At 42.5% G+C, this 25021-nt stretch overlaps 1 protein-coding gene across 4 annotated transcripts in view; it reads left to right on the top strand.

Annotated features, from left to right (window-relative positions):
• ppfibp1b (PPFIA binding protein 1b) overlaps nt 1-25021 on the top strand; it is a 253814-nt gene that overhangs the window by 168267 nt on the left and 60526 nt on the right. For all 4 annotated transcript variants that reach the window (XM_072267360.1, XM_072267357.1, XM_072267359.1 and 1 more), the window contains 5 exons: nt 2843-2967; nt 13861-13923; nt 18248-18308; nt 18425-18460; nt 18843-19014. In XM_072267360.1, coding sequence (XP_072123461.1) covers nt 2843-2967; nt 13861-13923; nt 18248-18308; nt 18425-18460; nt 18843-19014 — 457 coding nt within the window. The remainder of the gene's footprint in view (nt 1-2842; nt 2968-13860; nt 13924-18247; nt 18309-18424; nt 18461-18842; nt 19015-25021) is intronic.

The raw sequence follows: 25021 nt of genomic DNA, 5'->3' as shown, positions 1-25021 counted from the left end.
CTTAAAGTTCACCTTTCCCCAATCAAAAATCTCAACCCTGGGTCCAGACCTATCCTCTGGCATTGTGATCACTGGACCCAAAGTGCTCCCTCCCCAACACATACCTCTGTCACCTGACCTATCTCATTCCCTAAAAGGAGATCCAACACTGCCCCTTCTCTAGTTGGTACCTCTATGTATTGCTGCAAAAAACTATCCTGCACACATTTTGCAAACTCCAAACCATCCAGCGGTTTTATAGTATGAGCTTCCCAGTCTATGTGTGGAAAATTAAAATCTCCCACAATCACAACCTTGTTCTTACTACAAATTTCTGCTATCTCCGTACAAATTTGCCCCTCCAATTCTCACTTCCCATTAGGTGGTCTATAATACACCCCTATAAGTGTTACTATACTTTTCCCATTCTTCAATTCCACCCAAATAGCCTCCCTAGATGAGCCCTCTAATCTATCCTGCCAGAGCACCGCTGTAATATTTTCTCTGACAAGCAATGCAATACCTCCCCCTCTTGTCCCTCCAATTCTATCACACTGAAGCAATGAAATCCAGGAATATTTAGTTGCCAGTCACACCCCTCTTGCAGCCATGTTTTACTAATAGCTACAACATCATATTTCTAGGTATCAATCCATGCTCTAAGCTCATCCTCCTTTCTTACAATGCTCCTAGCATTAAAATAAATGCATTTAAGAAATTTTCCACCTCTTACTCTCTGTTTATCACTAACGGTGCAAACAACTTTACTATCTCCTTTTTCTTCCTTCTCCCCTACATCTGTTCCTACTCTCTGGTTCCCCTCCCCCTTGGTATCTAGTTTAAATCCACTGGAGCGCCTCTAGCAAACCTACCTGCAAGAATATTTGTCCCCCTCCAGTTCAGAAGTAAACCGTCTCGTCGGAACAGGCCCCATAAAAGGATACTAACATGGCCAAGAGGTTTAGTTGTTGTTCAGACCAAACATCAGAATGGGGAAGAAATGTGATTTAAGTGGCTTTGACCATGGAATGATTGTTGAGGCCAGATGGGGTGGTTTGAGCATTTCAAGCTGCTTATCTCCTGGGATTTTCCCACCCAATAGTCTGTAGAGTTGACAATGATGTGACAAACAAAAAAACAGCCAGTGAGCAGCAGTTCTGTTCATTAAAATGCCTCGTTAATGAGAGAGGCCAGAGAATGGTCAGACTGGTTCAAGCTGATAGGAAGGTGACAGTAACTCAAATGATCGTATGTTGCAATGGTGGTATGTTTCTTTGAACACACAACACTAACAGTTGAAGTGGATGGACTACAGCAGGAGACTATGAACATGCACTCCCTGGTCACTTTGTCGGGTTCCGAAGGTAGCTAATATATTAGCCACTGAGTGTATGTCTGAATCAAAACCACTAAAACCCAGGGCATAAAATTCCACAAATAGCAGACAGACTGCTAGTTTTCCTACATGATGACAATCATTACATTTCAAAAGTATTTGACTATAAAAATATGGTTACCCTGCTCATTGGATACATCAATCTAAAATTTGATCATGCAGAAAGTTTTGTAAATTTAAAAAGTTTTTTCAAAATAACAGTAGTGAGTGTTTCTGTAATGATCAATAAGTGAATTTACATGTAATCTGGTCAGAAAAGGTCATGCTTTGTTAAATTTGGATGGGCAATGATTATAAGGGTTGATTGAAAGCCTGAGATTCATTCCTGTCTCAAACTTTTGTACACGTTTCTCAAAGTAATTCCCCACAGCAAATAGATAGTCGTAGTTCTTGCTGTAGCACCTGTGGATACACTGAGCCATCCATAATGTAACTACAACTACTGAGGGACGGAGGGATATGGATTATGAGATTTGGTTTAATTTGGCATATATGTTGGCACAGACATGGCCTGGAGGGTGTGTTCTTGACCTGTACTGTCATCATAGAGTTGTAGAGTACTGCAGCACCGAAAAAGGCACTTCGGCCCACTCCATGCCAAACTATTCTGCCTAGTTCCTTCGACCTGCACCCTGACCAAAGCCTTTCCTACCCCTCCCATCCATGTACCTATCCAAGTTTCTCAAGTGTTGCATTTGAACCCACATGCACCACTTCCACTAGCAGCTCATTCCACACTCTCTCCACCATCTGAGTGAAGACATTTCCCCTTGTGTTCCCTTTAAACGTTTCCCATGACCTCTAGTTAGTCTTGCCCAACCTCAGTGTAAAAAGCCAGCTTACATTTACCCTATCTATACCCTTCATACATTTTGTGTAGGTCTGTCAAATCTCCTCATTCCCCTATTGTGTAGGTCTGTCAAATCACCTCACTCTCCTATTGTGTAGGTCTGTCAAATCTCTTCACTCTCCTATTGTGTAGGTCTGTCAAATCTCCTCACTCTCCTATTGTGTAGGTCTGTCAAATCTCCTCACTCTCCTCTGCTCTCGGGAATAATAACAATCTATTTAACCTGTAACTCAGACCCTCAAGTCTGACAAAATCCTTGTAAATTGTCTCTGCACTCTTTCAACCTTGTTTACATCTTTCCTGTAGGTAGGTGACCAAAACTGCACACAATACTCCATATTTGACCTCACTAATATCTTGTACAACCTCAACATAACATTCAAACTCCTGTACACAATGCATTGATTTTCAAAGGCCAATGTGCCAAAAGTTTTCTTTACAACCCTGTCTACCTGTTCTGTGTCTTCCAAGTTTAAGTTTGTACATTGTCATTATTTATGTTTACAACAAAAATTCAAATAATTATTACATTTTAATTGTTAAGGGGAATCAGCCATTGAGAGCTAACAGAATGTATTGGATGGAAAGTGAACAATAATTGAATAATTGTATTTTAGGAACCATTGCAAATCCACACCAGTGTTCTGCAGGTGCCAATACCAATGGTATCATCTACTCCCAAGAGCCGTGCTGAGCAGGTTGATAAGAAGGAACCTGAAGCAGAAACAAGACCTGACATTTGGTAGGAGTATTTTTCTTTGATTATCTGATGAGAAGGCACAATGAAATAGCAAAGTGTAGTGGTTAGCTTCCTGTATATGATGTGTTTTGAGTACCGAATAAGCTATGACCAAAGTCGACAGATGGTTCATGAAGTCATCTGCAATGTTTGAAAGCTAATTTGAGAGCATAACACAATTATGGGTAATCTGTTAGTTGTAACATTAGTAGGGTTAATTGCCCGTTGTGAAATGGGCTTAAAGATGGCTACACCCCCAGCATCAGATCCGCTCCTGCAGGGGCAAGGCAAGAGAATGCTGGGATTCTGGGGTCACAGTTTGAGGATAAAGGGGAAGCCTTTTAGGACCGAGCTATAGGAAAAATTTCTTCACACAGAGAGTGGTGAATCTGTGGAATTCTCTGCCACAGGAAACAGTTGAGGCCACTTCATTGGCTATATTTAAGAGGGAGTTAGATATGGCCCTTGTGGCTAAAGGGATCAGGGGGTATGGAGGGAAGGCTGGTACAGGGTTCTGAGTTGGATGATCAGCCATGATCATACTGAATGGCGGTGCAGGCTCGAAGGGCCGAATGGCCTACTCCTGCACCTATTTTCTATGTTTCTATTCTGGCAGAATTGTTTGTATCTCTACTGGACATATGATGTACTTAATGGTGGCAAATATGCTAACCTTTTCCATGAGACCAAAAGATACAGGGGCAGAATTAGGCCATTTGGCCCATTGAGTCTGCTTCACCATTTCATCATGCCTGATCTAATTTTCTTAGCTCCAATCTTTTGCCTTCTCCACGTCCCCTCTTGCCTTGACCAATCAAGAATCTATCACCCTGTGCCTTAAATGTAAATACAGACTTGGCCTCCACTACTGCCTGTGGCAATGAATTCCACAGATTCACCACTCTCTGGCTAAAGAAATTCCTCCTCATCTGTGTTCCAAAAGGACGCCCCTCTGTTCTGAGAATATCTTCTGGATTTAGACACTCCCACCAGAGGAAACATTCTCCCCACATCCACTCTATCAAGGCTTTTCACCATTCAATGAGATCACCACTCATTCTTCTGAATTCTGGTGAATGCAGGCCCAGAGCCATCAAACACTCTTTATATGACAAGCCATTGAATCCTGGAATCATTTTCTTGAACCTCCTTTGAACCCTCTCCCGTTTCAGCACATCCTTTCTAAGATGAGAGGCACAAAACTGCTCTCAATATTCCAAGTGAGGCCTTAACAGTGCTTTATAAAGTCTCAACATTACAGTCTTGCTTTTATATTCCAGTCCTTTTGAAATGAATGCTAACATTGCATTTGCCTTCCTCACCACAGACTCAACTTTCAAATGAACCTTTATGGACTCCCAAGTCCTTTTATTTTAGTTTTTTCTATTTTCTTTTCCAATATTTTTATTATTAATTTTACATAGAAGAATACAGAGTACAAGAAAAAATATATCAATACATTATACTAAATCGCCTCCTTACCCTATATTCATACAGATTAATTCGTAACATTGAAGTATAGTAATTTTATTATATAAAAATAATCCACTACCAAGACCGAAGCTGATAAGTAAAGAAAAAAATGGAAAAAAAATATTATTAGTCATCATCTGTGATTTAACAGCAAATCAAAGGTTTTGAAAATAATTCAAAAAAGGTCCCCACAATGTTTGAAAGTCTTGGCTAGATTCAGAGATTGAACATCGAATCTTTAAACTTAAACATGAATCACATCACATAACCATTGAGCGTGAATAGGAGGGGCCGCATCTTTCCATTTAAGCAAGAGCGCCCTGGCCAGAAGAGAAATAGAAGCCAAAATGTGCAAGTCAGGTGACTCCAAAATAGTATCCTTTCTCCAACAACACCAAATAAAGCCGTCAAAGGATTGGGCTTAAAGTTTACTTTGAAAAGTATCCAGAAAGTTTGAAATACTTCTTTCCAATATTTGCCAAGACTTGGGCATGTCCAAAACGTACGAATGAGTGAAGCTTCTCCATTATTACATTTATCACAATACGGAGATATATCTAAATAAAAATGAGACAACTTATCCTTGGTCATATGGGCCCTTTGGACCACTTTAAATTGTAGGAGAGAGTGGTGGGCACATAACGATGAAGTGTTAACCAATTTAAAAATTTGATTCCAAGTTCCTCAGAAATTGAAATCTGTAAATCTTGTTCCCAACGATTTTTAATTTTATCTAAAGGAACACTTCTCATTCCCAACAGCATATTATAAATATTAGATATAGATCCATTATAAAAAGGTTTCAAATTAAAAATTACATCTCATAGATTCTTATCAGGACTTTTAGGAAATGTACTTATTTGAGACCGTAAAAAATCTCATATTTAGAAAATAGTCAACCCTTCCATTTCTTCCACCAAAGCGCATGATTGTACATTTCCTGACACTGTATTGCATCTGCCTTTTCTTTGCCCATTCTCCTAATCCGTCTGTGCGTCTGTAGCCTCTCTACTTCCTCAAAACTACCTGACCCTCACCTATCTTCATACTGTCTGCAAAGCCGTCAATTCCATCATCCTAATCATTGACATATAATGTAAAAAGAACTGGCCCCAACACAGACCCCTGTGGAACATCACTAATTACTGACAGTCAGCCAGAAAAGGCTTCCTTTATTCCCACTCTCTGCCTCCTGCCAGTCAGCCACTGCTTTATTCGTTCTAGTACCTTTCCTGTGATACCATGGGCCTGTAGCTCGTTAAACAGCCTCATATGTGGCACCTTGTCAAAGACCTTCTGAAAATTTAAATACACAACATCAACTGATTCTCCTTTGTCTATCCTGCTTGTTATTTCTTCAAAAATTTCAACGGGTTTGTCAGGCAAGATCCTCTCTTGAGGAAACCATGCTGACTACAGCCTATTTTATCATGTGCCTCCGAGTACCCTGAAACCTCATCGTTAATAATCTTCCCAACCACTGAGGTCATACTAACTGGCCTATAATGTTCTTTCTTCTGCCTCTCTCCTTCTTGAAGAGTGAAGTAGCATTTGCGATTTTCCAGTCTTCTGGAACCATTCCAGAGCCAGGTGAGTGTTGAGATCCGTGATCTCTTCAGCCACCTAGTTCGGAACTCTGGGATGTACACCATCAGGTACAGGTGACTTATCTATCTTCAGACCTTTCAGCTTCCCAAGAACCTTCTCGCTAATTATGGTAACTTCACACATTCATGACCCCTTACACCTGGAACTTCCACCATACTGCTAGTATCCACAGTGAATACTGATGCAAAATACTTAATGACTTTTTAGTTGTCTTCTGTTGTTGTGTTTTAAGCTTCCTAATCCTCTAACTTCCCACTAATTTTTGTTTTGTTTTATGCCCTCTTTGGCGTTTATGTTAGCTTTGACTTCTCTTGTTAGCCACAGTTATGTCATATTTTCTTTAGATACTACTTCCTCTTTGGCTTGTATATAGCCTGTGCCTTCTGAATTGCTTTCAGAAATTCCAGCCATTGCTGCTCTGCTGTCCTCCCTGCCGGTGTTCTTTCCCAATCCATTTTGTCCAACTCATCTCTTATGTCTCTAATTCCCTTCACTACACTGTAATACTGATATAAGATAATAAACCTGATAACTTTAGACCTACAGTGGTATGCAAAAATTTGCGCACCCCAGTCAAAATTTCTGTTACTGTGAATAGCTAAGCGAGTAAAAGATGAACTGATTTCCAAAAGGCATAAAGTTAAAGATGACACATTTCTTTAATATTTTAAGCAAGAAAACTTTTTTATTTCCATCTTTTACGGTTTCAAATAACAAAACAGGAAAAGAGCCCGTAGCAAAAGAAGGTGTGGTGTTTGCTTCCAGAATTTGCTGATATTTAATTGAATTCATTCTTCCCTCTACCAGTAAATGTTCCCCGGGCCACTGGCTGCAACATAAGCCTAAAGCATGATCGATCCACCCCTGTGCTTAACAGTCGGAGAGGGGTCCTTTGCATGAAATTCTGCACCCTTTTTTCTATTCAAAAAGTTCAAAAGTTCTATTCAAAAGGTTCAAAGGAACATCTAAACAAGCCTGACGCATTTTGGAAACAAGTCCTGTGGACTGATGAAGTTAAAATAGAACTTTTTGGCTACAATGAGCAATGGTATGTTTGGAGAAAAAAGGGTGCATACCACTGTATGTGCCTAACATCAGTGATGAGGAAGATCCTGGAAAGAATATTCCAAGGAAGAATCATTTTGCTTATTTGGGAAGGCAGGGTCTAATCAGAGATGGCAATTTGGTTTGAATTCAATTGGATAGAATTCTTTGAAGATGTAACAAAGTACATTGATAAGGACAGACCAACAGATTTGATTTAGAAGAAATTCAGTAATATTTTTAACAAGGTCATACATAGGAAACTGGTTCCCAAAATTGGTGCCTTTAGCATGCAAGGCAAGTTGGAGGGATAGAGTTATGGTTCGGGTTAAGGCAGGATGGAGGTGCTGAAAAAGGTTTTTATACAGTCTTGTACCTCACCTCCGGAAGTAGAATAGTTCTTTCTACTTTGATTAACCATGCGAAAACTATTTCAGACCCATACAAGGGTGAAAAACCACGAAACCTAATAACAGGGAGGAACCTGTTGCTACTGCCTGTCCTCCCTATCATTCCATGGTTTCTGGAAGGATCGCTAGGATCCTGAAATACCGGATTAATACAATCTACAAACTCATAAGGAAGCTCAGGTCACAGCTTATGCGGGTCAGAGATGACCTGGGACTTGGGTCAGCTGGTGTTTACAGGATTCTCTGTGAATGCGGAGCAGTATATATCAATCAGATGGATGCACGGTGGAAACTCGCATCAAGGATCACAGGTCGTGTATCTGTTTGGGTTACCTGAAGAAATTGACGGTAGCAGAACATTGCATTTGCAATGACTATAGGATTGACAACAACGGCACGAACCTACTGTGCAACGCCAATGGCCTTGTAAAGGAAGCCATTGAAGTAAATCTAGAGGAAAAGAATTTTAACAAAGTTGAAGTAAGAACTGGAATTCAATTGCAATACATGGTGCTAGAGCAGAACCTGATTGGTTAGTCCTCATCCAATCAGATAGGACAGAATACAGGTGTATGAATAAGACGGGTCTAGGCATCATCCCTGAAGATAGCAAGTTTGTCATCAAAACATTGGTTTTAATCGATACCTGTACCTGGCTTGAAGCCCAAAAAGAGTTTATTCATCATGTACCCCGGGGAAGCACTAGATCCTTTTTCGAGGTTCATCAGATTGATTCTGAAGATTAAGGGGTTAGGCAATGAGGTCAGATTGATTTATTTAGAACCATGCTCACTGGAATTCTGAAAAATGAGATGATATCTTAAAAACACTAAAGGGATAGATAAGTTTGAAGCAGGTAAGACTAGAACTTGGGGGATGCATCCTCAAGGTTCTGGGATGGAGGTGAGGAGGACTGCTATTCCCAGGATGTAGTGAATCTGGAATTCTCTGCCCAGGGAAGCCGGAGAAACATAAAACATAGAAACCCTACAGCACAATACAGGCCCTTCGGCTCACAAAGCTGTACCGAACATGTCCTTACATTAGAACTACCTAGGCTTACCCATAGCCCTCTATTTTTCTAAGCTCCATGTACCTATCCAGGAATCTCTTAAAAGACCCTGTTGTTTCCGCTTCCACACACTTACCACTCTCTGCGTTTTTAAAAAACAAACAAACAACAACAACTTGCCCCTGACATCTCCTCTGTCGTCATCATCATGGCTTGGCTTTGCGAGCGAAGATTTAGGAAGGGGGAGGCTTCTGCAGGCTCGCTGGTGGCTGACGAGGACAATACGGGACAGGCAGGTCTGGCCACAGCGGCTGGGTGGGGGAGGATGGTCGTAGATGTGGGCATGTCCTTCGGCCTGCGCAATGGTATTTTGGGCGGAGTGCAGTGTGCGTGGTACTGGCCCCACCCTTTACACCAGGGGTTCATCTGCCATAGCCTAGCAAGCTGGGACGGAGACAGCGAGGTCCTCGGGTTGTAGGGGTTACGTTGGAGTGTCCTTCTCCGAGGTGGATGGCCTGACAAGGCTAATGAGCCCCACCTGCCTGGGTTTGGATTCAGAGTTGTCCTTCTCTTAGGCTGGCTGCCAACCAAGGCCAACGAGCCCAGCCTACCCATCCAGTTATACTGCCGGACACTGGGTTGCGCCATGACATAGCAAGCTCGGTGGAAACGGTGGGGGGGTGGTGGGAGAGGCCATTTGCAGTGGCCTCCTGCCTAGCAGGCCAGACAGTGACCATGCAGCGATCACTACACCGGGAAAGGAGAGGCGATGTATTGCACGTTCACTTTCCCTGGGTGAGCGGGACGTCAGGCCCAGACCTCACCCGCCCCTTCTCCTCTGTACCTACTTGTCAAATTGTATATTAGACTCAGATATTTGTGTAGTTGGGGAATTCAAATCAGCCATGATCTGAATTAGTGTCAGAGTAGGCTTGATGGGCCAGATGCCTTACTCCAGCTCCTGTTTCTGTTTATTATTTTCATAAGTTGCCAAACTGTCTTGGCAATGGGAGACAGAGGGTACTGTAGAGGATTGTGGTTGTGATTAGTGGCTAGTGGCGATTCATGAGGATCAATGCCAGGACCTTCTTGTAATATATGGGACTGACTTGTAATTTCTCTAGTCCTTCTGAAGGCTCTCAGCCTGAAACTTCGATTGTACTCTTTTCCATAGGTGCTACCTGGCCTGCTGAGTTCCTCCAGCATTTTGTGTGTTACTTGTAATATATGGGAATAACTTTGTGAAGAAGATATGATCAATATGTCTGCAGATAATATTTAGTTATAAAGCATTACAGCACAGAAACAGACCCTTTAGCCCATCTAGTCTGTGCTGAACCATTATTCATAGTCCCATCAACCCACACCTGGACCATAGCCCTTCACATCCCTCCCATCCATGTACCTATCTAAGTTTATCTTAAAAGTTGAAATTGAACCCATGCCCACCACTTGAGTTGGCAGCTCTTTCCACACTCTCATCACCCTCTAAGTGAAGGAGATCCCCCTAAGGTTCAAAATCATTTAATGTCATTTCCAGTACGCAAGTTTATGGACAATAAAATAATTGTAACTCTGGACCCAGGCGGCACTAAGAAGACATGCAAGATTAAAGCACAAACACACAATCCATGTAAATAGATACAGCAGCTTATATACATTGTATGTCCATAAAATGATGCTAGGCATAGGAATGTGTTCATGAGGTAACTCTGACAGGAACTGGAAGCAGTGGTGGTAGGGGGTGTGGAGGGGTGAGTTAATGGGTGGAGGTGTTGATCATCTTTACTGCTTGGGGAAGTAACTTTTTGAGTGGTGTAACCAATTTTCCTCGGGATCAATAAAGTGTGACTATGACTATGAATGGATGATACATAGCCTCTTCCCTGATGGGAGTGGGACAAACAGTCCATGGGTGGGTGGGATCCTTTATGATGTTATTGGCCCTTTTCCGGCACCTTTCTATAGACTTGTCCTTGATGACAGGTAGGCTGATGCCAGTGGTGTGTTGGGCAGTTTTGATTGCCTGTTATAGAGCCTTCCTCGCCGATACAGTGCAGTTTCTGTGTAGGATTATCTCTACTGCACATCTGTAGGATGGCTGTGCACCATTAAACACTCCACCTTTCATTATTAACCTACATGTCTCAGCCATCCTCAGTGGAAAAAGTGTGATCCTGATGAATGTTACGTGATGCATTTTGGGAGCATTAATGAGGCTAGGTCAGCAGGAAACGTTTCCCCATGGCAGCATGTTGGTAGTGATGAAGAAGCTTTATGGCGTGCTTGCCTACATTATTAAGAACATAGAATATTAGAGGTAAGAAATCAAAGTTGTAGCTGTATAACACTTTGGTTAGGTTACCGTTGAAATAATGTGTGCAATTCTGATCATCCTATGACAGGAAGGGTGTAGAGGCTTACCGAGATGATGCCTGGATTAAAGGGTATGAGCTATAAGGAGAGATTGGGTTGCTTTCTTGAGAGCGTCGAAAGCTAAGAGGGAGACCTGATGAAGTTTATGAAATTGAGAAGCATAGATGGAATAGGAGCCAGAATCTCTTTCCCAGGATAGAAGTGTCGAATACTAGAGGCACAGCTTTAAGGATGATGTTTCAGTGTACTTGGAGGCACATGTTAAAATAAGGCAAAGTCAGCATGGTTTCCTTTAGAGAAGGTCTTCCCTGACAAATCTACTGTGATTCTTTGAGGAATGAAAGGGTTAATGTACAAGGAGCATTTGATGGCTCTGGGTCTGTACTGACTGGACTCTAGAGAAATGAGGCTGAGGAATCTCATTGAAACATATTGAATATTGAAAGGCCTGAATATAGTGGACATTTGAGGGGGAGTCTTGGACCTGAGAGCACAGACTCAGAATAGAAGGGTGTCCTTTCAGAACAAAGATGAAGAATTTCTTTAGCCAGAGTATGGTGAATCTGTGGAATTCATTGCCACAGAGGACTGTGGATGCCAAGTCATTGGGTATATTTAAGCTGATAGTTCTTGATTTATCAGGGTATCAGAGGTCACGGGGAGGAGGCAGGAGAATGGGATTGAGAGGGATAATAAATCGCCCATGTATTATTTTTGAGAGTAGACTCTATAGACCGTTATGGTGTTTGAGGTGAGAGGAGGGAAGTTTAAAAGGAATGTTGGATGGATACATGAATGAGGGGATGGAGAGACATGGATCACATGGAGTCAGAAGGGATTACACTCCGACCCCGCTTAATGCTGAGGATACATTCCTCGGAGGTGGAGCGCCTTGTAAATCAGCACCATGCCGGGATCATTATAACATTACGTAAATGGATGTGTATGGTAATGTAATATGTATGGTATATAATTTTATGTATACACAGTAATTCCTGGAGTAACAGACACACAAATAGGCTGAACCTGTACATCAGTGGAGCAGCAACACATCGCAGCAGCGGCAGCGGAGGGAAGCAGCTGGTGGTTACATCTCAGAGGAGGGACCAGGCTGTGGGTTCTCCTCTGACTTTGGCTTCTTTAAGTAGGCATCAAGATTTGACTGCCTTTTCTTAAGTTTCCTCTCATGAAGCAGTTCTCGGTAGCAGGAAATCATGTCAAGAACATCTCCCTGCTTCCAGTCAGGGTCATTATCGATAAACTGGTCCATGATTTGTGTGATAGTGGTGATGCTAGTCCTGAGGAACTTTGTGATGAGGTTTCTTGCTGGTGTTTCCTCTTCGCTGTCCATGTCCTCGGATTCACCCAGGATGTATTGCTCTGCCAAGTCTCAAAGCTCTTTGTTATTAAGGCTCTCACCATTGGAATGCAGTGACTCTTCAACATCACCATCATCAGCATCCTCTAATGCCATTTCATTGGCCATTTCAACAATGTTTTGATGACTGGTTCTGTCTGAAATCCCAGGATGTTCTTGCATGCTTCTGGCTATAACCTCTTCATGCGGTTTGAAGTTGCAGACAGTTTTCCAGACATGGGTGGAAAAAATGGAATAAATTGGCAAGTGAGCAAGAATGTTTACATACGCAGAGGAGGCAGAGACGAACTAATACGGGATTGGCTGAGAGTGGCTCAGGGCATATATAAAGCACTCACATTGGTTGATTGAATGTTTACTGTAATGGTGGCTGCTCTTGAGAAATTTCAGGTGTTGGTTAGAATTAATTTTTGTCATTTAAAAAAATTTCAGTAAAGAATTGAATAACTGCATTGTAAAGACGCAGTGCTATGCAGGGGCTGAGTGTAGTTTAATTTGCTAAGGGCCTGTTCCCATGCTATAACATTCAGTGTTCTATATCAAAGGCAGATAAAACTGAGGACATAACTTTAGGGTAGGGGTTGAGAGACTTGAAGGGGATACAAGAGGTCCACCTTTACCCAGAGAGTAGAGAGCATCTGCTTGAGAGTAGTTCACTGCCTGAGAGTTGAAACTGGACTGGAGAGTTTAGTGTCTAGACGAAAAGTTCAAGTTTATTCTCATCTGACTGTACGTGTATCCAACCAAACAAAACAGTGTTCCTCCAGGCCACAATGCACCCACGAAACGTATATCACAGACAGCACAAAATAAGTTAATGAAATATCATTCAAAATGCATGTAGTGAGCAGCACAGGTAAACAGTACACAGCTTGCTCTCCTAGTGATGAGACTTCAGTAGTGGCAAAGTATTCATTAGTCTCTCAGCCTGAGAGAAGAAGCTGTTACCCAGTCTAGCATGTCTTCATCCTGAAGTTCCTGTAACTCCTTTCTGATGGTAGTGGGTCAAAAAGATTGTGGGATGGGTAGTAGGGATCCTCAACAATGCTTTGGGCCCTTCATCTACAATGCTCCTGATAAATGTCACAAATAGTGGGGAAGGAGACTCCGATGGTTTTACTGTCCTCTATAGGGTATTGTGGTCCAATGCCTTGCTGTTTCTGTGCCACACGATGATGCAGCCTGATAGGACACTCGATAGTGCTCCTGTAGAAAGTTGTCAGAATGGGGGCAGGGAGACTAGCATGCCTCATCCCTTCAGTGCAGACGCTGCTGTGCCTTCTTGATTAATGAGGTGTTGTGGGTCCAGATTAGATTATCCGTTATGTGCACACCAGGGAATTTTGTGACATTTACTTGCTCCACGGCAGAGCCATTGATGTGTAATGGAGAGTGGTTGACTGGCATCTTCCTGAAGTCCACAATTGTCTCTTGTCTGGTCCACAACACTGTATGCCTGGGAGGTTCATGTGCTGGCAGATAGGACACCTGGAAAGGTGGCAGTTGGTTGCTGTGAAGTAGTTGAGCCAAATGTTTCCATATCGCACGACTAGTTTATAACCTGTAACCTGGTGTAAATTTATTTTTTTTTACAGTGAAATACAGCCGAGTGATATCTCTTCTTTAGTTGAAGAAACCATCATCTGTGATAGTCCCATGTAAGTATAAAAATAATTTTACGTCAATCTTGTTAATCTGGAGATTTTTAAAAAACTCATTTAAAAGAAGTGATATTTGCAACTCTCTCTGAAAAGCTTATAATACGCTATCAAATTGGGCTGTTTAGCAAAGTTTGAGATTTTGATTGTTGTAGGTCTTGCTTTTTACAGTGGTATGAAAATATATCCAGGTTTATACCACAGGACTGGACCAACCAGCCCTTTCATCATATTTGTGGCTATTTTTCTACTTCAACTATCTCTATATCCCTTCATGCCAGTAAAATTCAGATATCTGTCAACCTCTGTGTCAAATGAATTCAGTGACTGAACCTACAGCCCCTCAGGGTAGGGAATTCCAAAGATACCTTGCTCTCAGATCTCAGTCCCACTCTGTCTACTCCTTGTTCAGAGACTGATCTTTGGTTCTCGACTCCTCAGCTCAAGGAAGTGACATCCTTTCATCCAGACTGTTGAGCCCTTTGTAAAGTTTGCATGTTTCTAAATTATAGGGAATATAGGCCTCATCTACTCAACCCATCCTTGTAAGAATGTTCCACATTCAAGCTTCTTACTACTGCTCAACAGTGGCCTTCAGTATGGACAGTGTTTCAGGAATGGTTTCCGGATTAACACACACAAAATGCTGGAGGAACTCAGCAGGCCAGGTAACATCTAGGGAAAGAATACAGATGATGTTTTGGGCCAGTACCCTTTCCTCCTGCTGAAGGGTTTTGGCCAGAAACATTGACTGTACACTTTTCTACTTGCTGCCTGGCCTTCTGAGTTCCTTCAGCATTTTATGTGTTCTTTGGATTTCCAGCATCTTCAGATTCTCTTGTTTGTGGTTTTCTGAATAGGCTGTTTAGCCTCTGTGTTCCTTTCTCAGAGGTTTGGCACTGCACTACAGTTCAGGTTCAATTCTGATCAAATTTCACCTGTCAAACCAGGGAGAGTGGCACCTTGTATTCCTTCTCGGTAGCGACTAACCTGATAATATGAACATAGATTACTCTTTCGGGTAAAAAATTATTTTCCCCTTCGCTGTTCTTCTGTTCCCACTCTGACCTCTTGCCACTTCTCCTCACCTGCCTATCACATCCCCCTGTTGCTCCTCCTTCACTTTTTCCTATGGTCCACTCTCCTCTCCTATCAGATTTCCTTCATCTTCAGCCCTTTACCTATCCTACCCACCTGGTCTCACCTATCACCGTCTAGTTGTCCTCCTTCCCCACCTCTTTATTCTGGCAACTTCCCCCTTCCTTTCCAGTTCTGAAGAAGGATCTCAGCCTGGTCCGATTGTTTGTTCATTTCCATAGGTGCTGCCTGACCTGCTGAGTTTCTCCAGCATTTTGTGTGTATTTCTCTGGAGAGTCAAGAAATTATTTGTGCAATGAGTTAATGATCTAGACAGCTGGAAAGAAAATCTATTCAATCCTACCTCCCAAAAGGAAAATGGAGAGATAATTGGATACCAAACTAGTGACAGGTTCTGGGGAAAAGTGCTTAAAATTATAGTATTACAAAGAGTAACTGTGGGCTGAATGCTATATGAATGAGATTAAAGATCACTTTATTTGTAATCAAGCACAGTATGAGGATTGTGCTAGTGGCAGCCCACAAGTGTTGCCATGCTTCTGGTGTCAACATAGCTTGCCCACAACAACCTGTATGTGGAAGGAAACCCACACAGTTATGGGGCGAACTTGCAAGCTCTTTAGAGATGATGGTAGAACGGAACCTGGATCACTGATGCTGTAAAGTGTTCTGCTAGCTGCTACACTGCCATGCCTTTCATGACTCAAACAACGCACAGTACAAGTCTAAGCTATAATTTAGAGGGGAAAAAAGCATGACCTAGCATAGTTCAAAAGCAGAACACCATTTTACATTGTAGGTATAAATATATTTTTAAAATTTCTTTTGTAATCTAGCTTCTCACTAGCTCTCAAATTAAATTCGTTTCTTATTTGCATCCTTATTTAGAACGTAAGACCGTAAGACATAGGAGCAGAATTAGGCTATTCAGCCCATTGAGTCTGCTTTACCATTCCATCATGGCTGATCCCAGATCCCACTCAACCTCATACACATGGGAATCTTGCACGAGGACTCCTAAGTCCCTCTGCACTTCTGATGTCTGAACCTTCTCCCCATTTAGGTCATAGTCCACACTATTGTTCCTTTTACTAAAATGCATTATCATGCATTTCCCTACACCGTATTCCATCTGCCACTTTCTTGCCCATTCTTCCGATTTACTAAGTCCTGCTGCTGCAATCGCATTGCTTCCTTAACACTACCTACCCTAGCATCTAACTTTGTATCATCTGCAAACTTTGCCACAAAGCCATCAATTCTATTATCCAAATCATTGACAAACAATTTGAAAAGTAGTGGTCCCAATGCTGACCCCTGAGGAACACCACTACGCACTGGCAGCCAACCAGAAAAGGCCCCTTTTATTCCCACTCACTGCCTCCTACCTGACAGCCATTCTGTTATCCATGCCAGTCTCTTTCCTGTAGTGCCATAGGATTTTATCTTGTTATGCAGCCTCATGTGTGGCACCTTATCAAATGGCTTCTGAAAATCCAAGTAAATGACATCCACTGCCTCTCCTTTGTCCAACCTGCTTGTTACTTCCTCGAAGATCTCTAACAGATTTGTCAGGGAAGATTTCCCTTTACAGAAACCATGCGGACTTCGACTTATTTTATCATTAGTCTCAAAGTACCCTGAAACCTCATCCTTAATAATAGACTTCAACACTTTCCCAACCACTGAGGTTAGGCTAACTGGCCTACAACTGCCTTTCTTTTGCCTTCCTCCCTTAAAGGGCGGAGTGACATTTGCAATCTTCCATTCCTCCGAGACCATACCAGGATCAAGTGATTCTTGAAAGATCATGATCAGTGCATCCACAATCTCTTCAGTAACCCCTCTCAAGACTCTGGGATGTAGTCCATCTGGCCCAGGTGACTTATCCACCTTAAGACCTTTCAGTTTGCCTAGCACTTTTTCCTTTGTAAAACAATGGCATCTCTCCTGCTCCCTGACACCACAGACTACTGGCACACTGTTGGTGTATTCCACAGTGAAGACAGATGCAAAGCACTCATTAAGTTTATCTATCATTTCTTTGTCCCCCATTACTACCTCACCAGCATCATTTTCCAGTGGTCCAATATCAACTCTCACCTCCCTTTTACTCTTTATATAACTGAAGAAACTTTTGGCATCCTGCTTTATATTATTGGCTAGCCTGCCCTTGTATTTCATCTTTTACAACTTTTTCAGTTGCCTTTTGTTGGATTTTAAAAGCTTCCCAATCATCCAGCTTCCCACTCACTTTTGCTACCTTATATACCCTTTCCTTCGCTTTTATGCAGTGCTTAACTTCCTTTGTCAGCCTCGGTTACCTACCCCTACCATTTGAGAACATCTTCCTCTGTGGGACATATCTATCCTGTGCCTTGTGAACTATACCCAGAAACTTCAGCCGTCTCTGCTCTGCCATTATTCCCTCCAGTATTCTCCTCCAATCCACCTGGGTAAACTACTCTCTCATGCCATTGTAATTCCTTTTTATTCCATTGCGATGCAGTTACATGTGAGTTAGCTTCTCCCTCTCAAATTGCAGTATGAATTCAATCATATTATGATCACTGCCTCCTAAGGGTTCCTTTACATTCAGCTCCCTAATAAATCAGGGTTATTACACAACACCCAGTTGCCTTTCCCAGAGTAGGCGCAAGCACAAGCTGCTCTAAAAAACCATCTCGTAGGTATCCAACAAATTTCTTCTTCGCGATCTGACACCAACCTGATTTTCCCAATCCCCTTGTATATTGAAGTCCCTCATTGCAATTGTGTATTACATGCCTTTTCCGCCTCCCTTTGTAATCTCAACCCCACATCTTGGCTATTGTTTAGTGGCCTATATATGATTCCAATAATGTTTTTTTTTTACCCTTGCAATTTCACCCATAAAGATTCGACATTCTCTGACCCCATGTCACCTCTTTCTAAAGATGTAATTCCACCTCTTACCAACAGAGCCACACCACTGCCTATGTCTTCCTGCCTGTCCTTTTAAGCTCCCAACAATGGCCTCCCTTCAGTCACTACTTAGTGATGCCCACAATGTCATACTGATCAATCTCTAATTGTACCACAAGTTCATCCACCTTATTCTGAATGCTACATGCACTTAAATACAGCACCTTCAGTCCTGCATTCTTCAAACTTTTGAATTTTGCTTAAGTTCAGAAGCTGTGTACATTTTGAAGCAATGAAACAAGTTTCTTCTGTTTTGTTGCAGATTATTAGATGTGCACAAGTCTAGTAGTCTGGAGAACCTGAAAATGGAGGAGGAGAACAAGGTTCGTTTGTTTCAACATCTGCTTTTGACGATTGGTATCTGTGAATATTAATGACTGTAACCGTGTACAGCTGCACTCAACTGTTGTAAGATTCTTTACTCTTTGTCTTTGAACAGAAATCCTTGGAGCCTGCACAACAGAGTCCGTTAGAGGTACATCTCCATTATCCATGACATTTTTGGAAGAGACTTATTACTCCTGACTTGGCGGGTAGCCCTTTGATTTCAGTCAAGTGATCTTTGCAGATAATGAACTTGTACTTGGCATTCACATGTTATTTCATGTCTGCTCTGTTAATATTATCTTGCTGAACTCCCTGGATATTTTGACTCTGTAAAGGCTTTTTCTCTTATCCTAATGCTGTTTCTTTGTTTTTCTTCCTGTCTTCTACAACCCTTTTCTCCAATCTCAGCTGGCAGAGAACATTTTGCTCTTGATTAAGGTTAGCTGGGAATGTTTTTGTTGATTGTGTCTAATGTGTGTCTCAGGAGTCTCTTCAGGTTGTAAATTTTATCTTTGTCTGAATACTTCTAGAACAAGGCATGTATGGAGATCAGTAAATTCACGTCTCTGCCACCAAAACCAATCGGGCAGCACAACTCACTGGGCGATGAAAGCGCTACCTCCAAAAAGGCAAGAGCTTCCTTTGGTCGTGGTTTCTTCAAGATCAAAGGCGGCAAGCGGACTGCTAGCACACCTAACCTCGGTGAGCAAGTAGTTCACGTTCTATTAAATTGGTGTCCGTGTGTTGTATTTGAATTTTTGTTCATGCAATGTAGGTAACTTTGGCAAAGCAGCTCGTTCGAACATTGATGGTCAATCACATGGAGTGGGATCGAAGTCACACAGAAACCAGAATGTTGCAACTGAACCCATGAGTTTCCCTTATTCTGACTGCTTCCTTGGTTATCTCCTGGTACTAGCCCTCAATCTCAAATCTCCTGATGGATATTTGAATTCAGATCTTGGGCTGCGATTCCTGGATCATAAACACAACGTAACAACGTTCAAGCATTTGGAGGTGTGTTTGGAATGAGTAGTTTCAAAAAGTAGATTTATCATCTGATATAACCAAATATAACTCCTTAAACCAAGAAGGCCATTTTATACTTTTTATGTTGATCAATATCTTTGGCCGTTAGGAATACAAATCATAATGGTAAATAACAATAATTAATTTACATTCTTAAATTAGGCTCATTCTGGGGTCTATTTTGTTAAAATAATTTGCCAATTACTAGAAATCTCATGTGAATATGTCTGAATGGGAGGTTTTGCAGATGCTGGAAATCACCTGTCTCTATCTCTCTCACACATAATGCTGGACGAACTCAGTAGGGTCAGGCAGCATCTGTGGGGAGGAATAAAGAGTTGGCGTTTCAGACTGAAACCTGATGACACGAAAATCGATTTCTCTAACTCCCAATGATTTCTCCCCCCCTCTTCTCTTTTTCCATTCCCCATTTTGGCTCCCTCTTAACCCTTCTCTTCTCAACTGCCTATCACCTCCCTCTGGTTCCCCTCCTCCTTCCCTTTTTCCCATGGTCCACTTTTCTTTCCCATCAGGTTCCTCCTCCTTCAGCAGTTTACCTTTTCCATGTATCACGTCCCAGCTTCTCACCTCACCTCTCCTCCCTCAAGTAACTCTTACAAAGTGAAACCATGCGACATAGGTGACAGTAGACTTGGCTGCCAGATGAGCTCAATGCCTTCTGTGCTCACTTTGACTGTCAAAACATAGAGGAACCTTCATGAACTCCCACACTGAAGACCCTGATTTTAGTCTCTGAGGCTGACGTGAAAACATCCTTCAGAAGAATGAACCCATGGAAAGCATCAGGTCTAGATGGGCTACCTAGCCAAGTTCTAAACATCTGTACTAGTCAACTAGCTGGAGCGTTCACTGAGATCTTTAACCTCTCGCTTCAGCAGTCTGAGGTACTCACCTGCTTCAAGCAGGCTTCAATTATACCAGTGCCAAAGAAGAGTGTGTTAACCTGCCTCAATGGCTTGCATCCATTGTGAAGTGTTTTGAGAGGCTGGTGATGAAACATATCACCTCCAGCTTGAGAAGCGACTTAGGTTGACTCCAGTGTGCCTGCCGGAGCAACAGGTCCATTGTAGATGCCATTTCATTGGCTCTTCTCTCAACTCTGGAACATCTGCACAGCAAAGATGCATACATCAGGATGCTCCTCATCATCAACAGATTGGCATTAGCAGTACTATCATCCCCTCAAAACTCATCAATAAGCTTTAAGACCTTGGCCTCAATACTTCGTTGTGCAATTAGATCCTCTATTTCCTCACTTGCAGGCCCCAGTCAGTTCAGATTGGCAGCCACATCTCCTCAACAATCTCAATCAGCACGGTTGCACCATGGGGCTGTGTGCTTAGCCCTCTGCTCTACTCGCATTATACTTACTGCGTGACTAGGCACAACTCCAATGCCATATTTAAGTTTGCTGATGACAACACTGTCATTGGCCAAATCAAAGGTGGTGAAGAATCATCACGTACAGTGGTGCTGGAAAGTTTGTGAACCCTGTAGGGTTTTCTTCCTGCATAAATATGACCTAAGATATGATCAGATCTTCATGCAAGTCCTAAAACTAGATAAAGAGAACCCAATTAAGTAAATAGCATAAAAAACATTATACTTGTTCATTTATTTATTGAGAAAAATGATCCAATACAAACATGTATTCGTTGGATAAAGTATATGAACCTCTGGGGTAATGCCTTCTACAAAAGTTATGTAACCCTCAGGTTTGGCCCGCATGTGTTTGTCTAGGGGAAGAGTGCTTCCAGCACAGTTAAACTTGAGAAATCTTGTTTTGTGCGGATGCTGCATGATGTGTTGCCTGGTTACAAATGCGTATCACAAAATATCAGACAATACACCATATGCAATTAAATAATTTAGCTTTATAGTTCTTAATCTGACTATAGGGTTAGTAAAGAGAACAAAAAGAAAAAGGGCCCATTTTAACAAAACGGTCTAATGTGCACATTGGAGCTCATGGTTGTCCATTCGTTTCCCATCGATCTGTATAAGTGTCGTCGACTCCCAGGCCCTCACTCCAAGTCCACTCCATCCTGCGGTCTACCAACTCCACTCAAGTCTTCTCTCTCCATCCCTCTCCTACAAAAGACCACAAAACCCTTCTCAGACCCACAAGAAAGAAGTAACACGCCTCATTGGATGGCGCACATACCAAAGCTCCTGTTATCTCTAGTCATAACCCAAATACTGCTGCTACAGAGAAACCATTACATTAGCGGTGAAACCTTACAGAGAAACCATTATATTAACAGTGAAACCTTACACAGTGAGACACTCATTTAGAGTCAGTGTTCCAATCCATGAGATAAGATTGGAGGTCTGGGTTGTAGAGGTACCCTGCCCTATGAAAAAGACACAAAAAGTCAGGTTACTGACAGAACCTGCTCTTCTCAAGAAAGATCTGTTTATGTGCACCATGCCTCGATCAGAACAACTTTCAGAGGACCTTGGAACTGTAGAGATTCATGAAGCTGGCAAAGGCTACAAAAGCATTTCTAAAGACCTGAGTGTTCATCAGTCCACCATAAGAGACATTGTCTACAAATGGAGGAAGCTCAATGCTGTTGCTACTCTCCCTAGGAGTGGGTATCCTGCAAAGATCACACCAAGAGCACGACGTGCAATGCTGGAGGTGGAGGGAGAAAAAAAACCAAGGGTAATAGTCAAAGACCTGTAGAAATCTTTACAGCTTGCTAAAGTCTCTGTTCATGTGTCTACAATAAGAAAAATACTAAACAAGAATGGTATCCATGGAAGGACACCACAGAGGAGGCCACTGCTCTCGAAAAAAATAAAATTGCTGCACATCCCAATTTTCAAAAGACTACCTGGATGCTCTGCAACACTTCTGGGCCAATGTTCTGTTAAAGATGAGACAGAAGTTGAACTTTTTGGCAGAAATACACATTGCTATGTTTGGGGAAAAATAAGGGCACTGCACACCAACACCAAAACCTCATCCCAACTGTGAAGCACGGTTGAAAGCACATCGTGGTTTGGGGCTGCTTTGCTGCCTCAGGGCCTGGACAACTTGCAATCATTGAAGGAACAATGAATTCAAAATTGTATCAAGACATTTTACAGGAGGGTAGCAGTTCATCACTTGAAGCTTAATAGAAGTTGGATAATGCAACAAGACAATGATCTGAAAGACAACAGCATATCAACGTCAGAATGGGTTAAAAAGAAGAATATCTGTGTTTTGAAATAGCCAAGTCAAAGTCCTGACCTTAATCCTATGGAAATGTTGTGAAAGGACCTGAAGCAAGCAGTTCATGCAAGGAAGCCCACCAACATCCCTGAGTTGAAAACTCAAACAAGTGGAAACCGGCAGATGCTGGAAATTCAAGCAACACACAAAATGCTGGTGGAACGCAGCAGGCCAGGCAGCATCTATAGGAAGAGGTACAGTCGATGTTTCGGTCCGAGACCCACTGACAAAGAGTGTCGGCTGGAAACGTCGACTGTACCTCTTCCTATAGATGCTGCCTGGCCTGCTGCGTTCCACCAGCATTTTGTGTGTGATCCTGAGTTGAAGCAGTTTTCTAAGAAGGAATGGCCTTGAATTCCTTCAAGCCAATGTGCAGGACAGATCAACAGTTACTGGAAACATTTAGTTGAAGTTATTACTGTATGGGGTGGGGGGGGGGAAGAAATCACACTAGTTACTGAAAACAAAGGTTCACATACTTTTTCCAACAAATACATCTTGGATCTTTTTCCAATAAATAAACAAGTATAATGCTTTTTGTGTTATTAATTGGGTTCTGTTTATGTAGTTTTAGCACCGGCATGAAGATCTGTTCACATTTTGGGTCATATTTGTGCTGATATAGAGAAAATTGTACAGGGTTCTACAGGGAGATTGGAAATCTAGCTAGTGCTACAACAACAACCTCTGTCAGCAAGAACAATGAGCTGATTATTAAAACCAAGAGAAAATCTGCAGATGCTGGAGATCTGAGCAACACACACAAAAAGCTGAAGGAATTCAGCAGACCAGGTGGCAACTATGATAAAGAGTTTTGGGCCGAGACACTTCATGAGGACTGGAGGAAAAAAGATGTTAAGTCAGAGTGGAAGGTGGGGGGAGGAGAGGAAGAAACACAAGGTGATTGGTGAAACTGGGAAAGAGGGAGGGGTGAAGTAAAGAGCTGGGAAGTTGGTGAAAGAGATACAGGGCTGGAAAAAGGAGGGGGGGGGTGTCTGATAAGAGAGGACAGAAGGCCATGAAAGAAAGAAAAGGGGGAGGCACCAGAGGGTAATAGGCAGGTAAGGAGATAAGGTGAGAGAGGAAAATGGGAATGGTGAAGAGTGTGGGCATTACCAGATGTTTGAGAAATCGATGTTCATGGCATCAGGTTGGAAGCTACCCAGACAGAATATAAGGTGTTGCTCTTCCATCCTGAGTGTGGCCTCAATCTGACAGTAAAGGAGACCATGGACTGATATGTTGGAATGGGAAGTGAAAGTAAAATGGATGGCCACTGGGAGATCCCGCTTTTTCTGGTGGACAGAGCGTAGGTACTTGGCAAAGCAGTCTCCCAATCTACGTTGGGTCTCACCAATATATTCGAGCGGCCACACCGGGAGCACCGGATACCGTGAAATGTTGCCTCACCTGGAAGGACTGTTTAGTGCCCTGAATAGTAGTGAGGGAGGAGGTATGGGGCAGGTGTAGCACTTGTTCAGCTTGCAAGGATAAGTGCCAGGAGAAAGAACAGTGGGGAGAGACAAATGGACAAGGGAGTCGCTTAGGGAGTGATCCCTGTGGAAAGCAGAAACTGGGCAGAAGGGAAAGGTGTGCTTGGTGGTGGGATCCCGCAGAAGATGGCAGAAGTTACAGAGAATTATGTGCTGGACACGGAGGCTGGTGGGGTAGTAGGTGAGGATTAAAGGAACCCTATCCCTGGAGAGGTGGCGGTAGGATGGGGTGAGGGCATATGTGTGTGAAATAGAAGAGTTGAGGCCAGCGTTGATGTTGGAGGAAGGGAAGCCCCTTTCTTTGAAGGAGGAGGACATCTCTTTCGTTCTGGAAGGAGAACCTCACCCTGAGAGCAGATGTGGCAGAGATGGAGGAATTGAAAGAAGGGTATGGCATTTTTATGCTGATTTTGACTTCGGGAGGAGGGCACCAGAGGTCTATGAGCCAGTCCTCATTAAAGTATTAGAGGTGGAGAGGGTCAGCACTTTAATTTCCTCAGTGTTAAGATTTCAGGGGATCTGTACTGTGCCCAGCATGTACCATTACAAAGAAAGCATGACAGCACCTTTATTTCCTTGGAAGTTTTCAAACATTCAGCATAACATCTAAAACTTTGACACACTTGTATAGATGAGTGGTGGAGAGTATATTGACTGCATCACAGCCTGGTATGGAAACACTACTGCCCTTGTGGAAAATCCTATGAGATGTAGTGGATATGGCCCAGTCCGTTACGGTAAAGCCCTCCAAACATAGAGTGCTTTTGCAGGAATGGAACATCCATCATCAGGGACCCCCACCATTCAGGTCATGCTCCCTTCTTGCTGTTGCCATTAGGAAGAAGATACAGGACCCTCAGGACTTGGTACCACCAGGCTCAGGAGCAGTCATTACCCCTCAACCATCAGGCTTTTGAACCAAAAGGGATAACTTCTCTCACCC

This window comes from Mobula birostris, chromosome 9 (genome assembly GCF_030028105.1).
Source record: "Mobula birostris isolate sMobBir1 chromosome 9, sMobBir1.hap1, whole genome shotgun sequence".
Taxonomy (NCBI): Eukaryota; Metazoa; Chordata; class Chondrichthyes; order Myliobatiformes; family Myliobatidae; genus Mobula; species Mobula birostris.
This window is presented reverse-complemented; position numbering and strand designations above follow the sequence as displayed.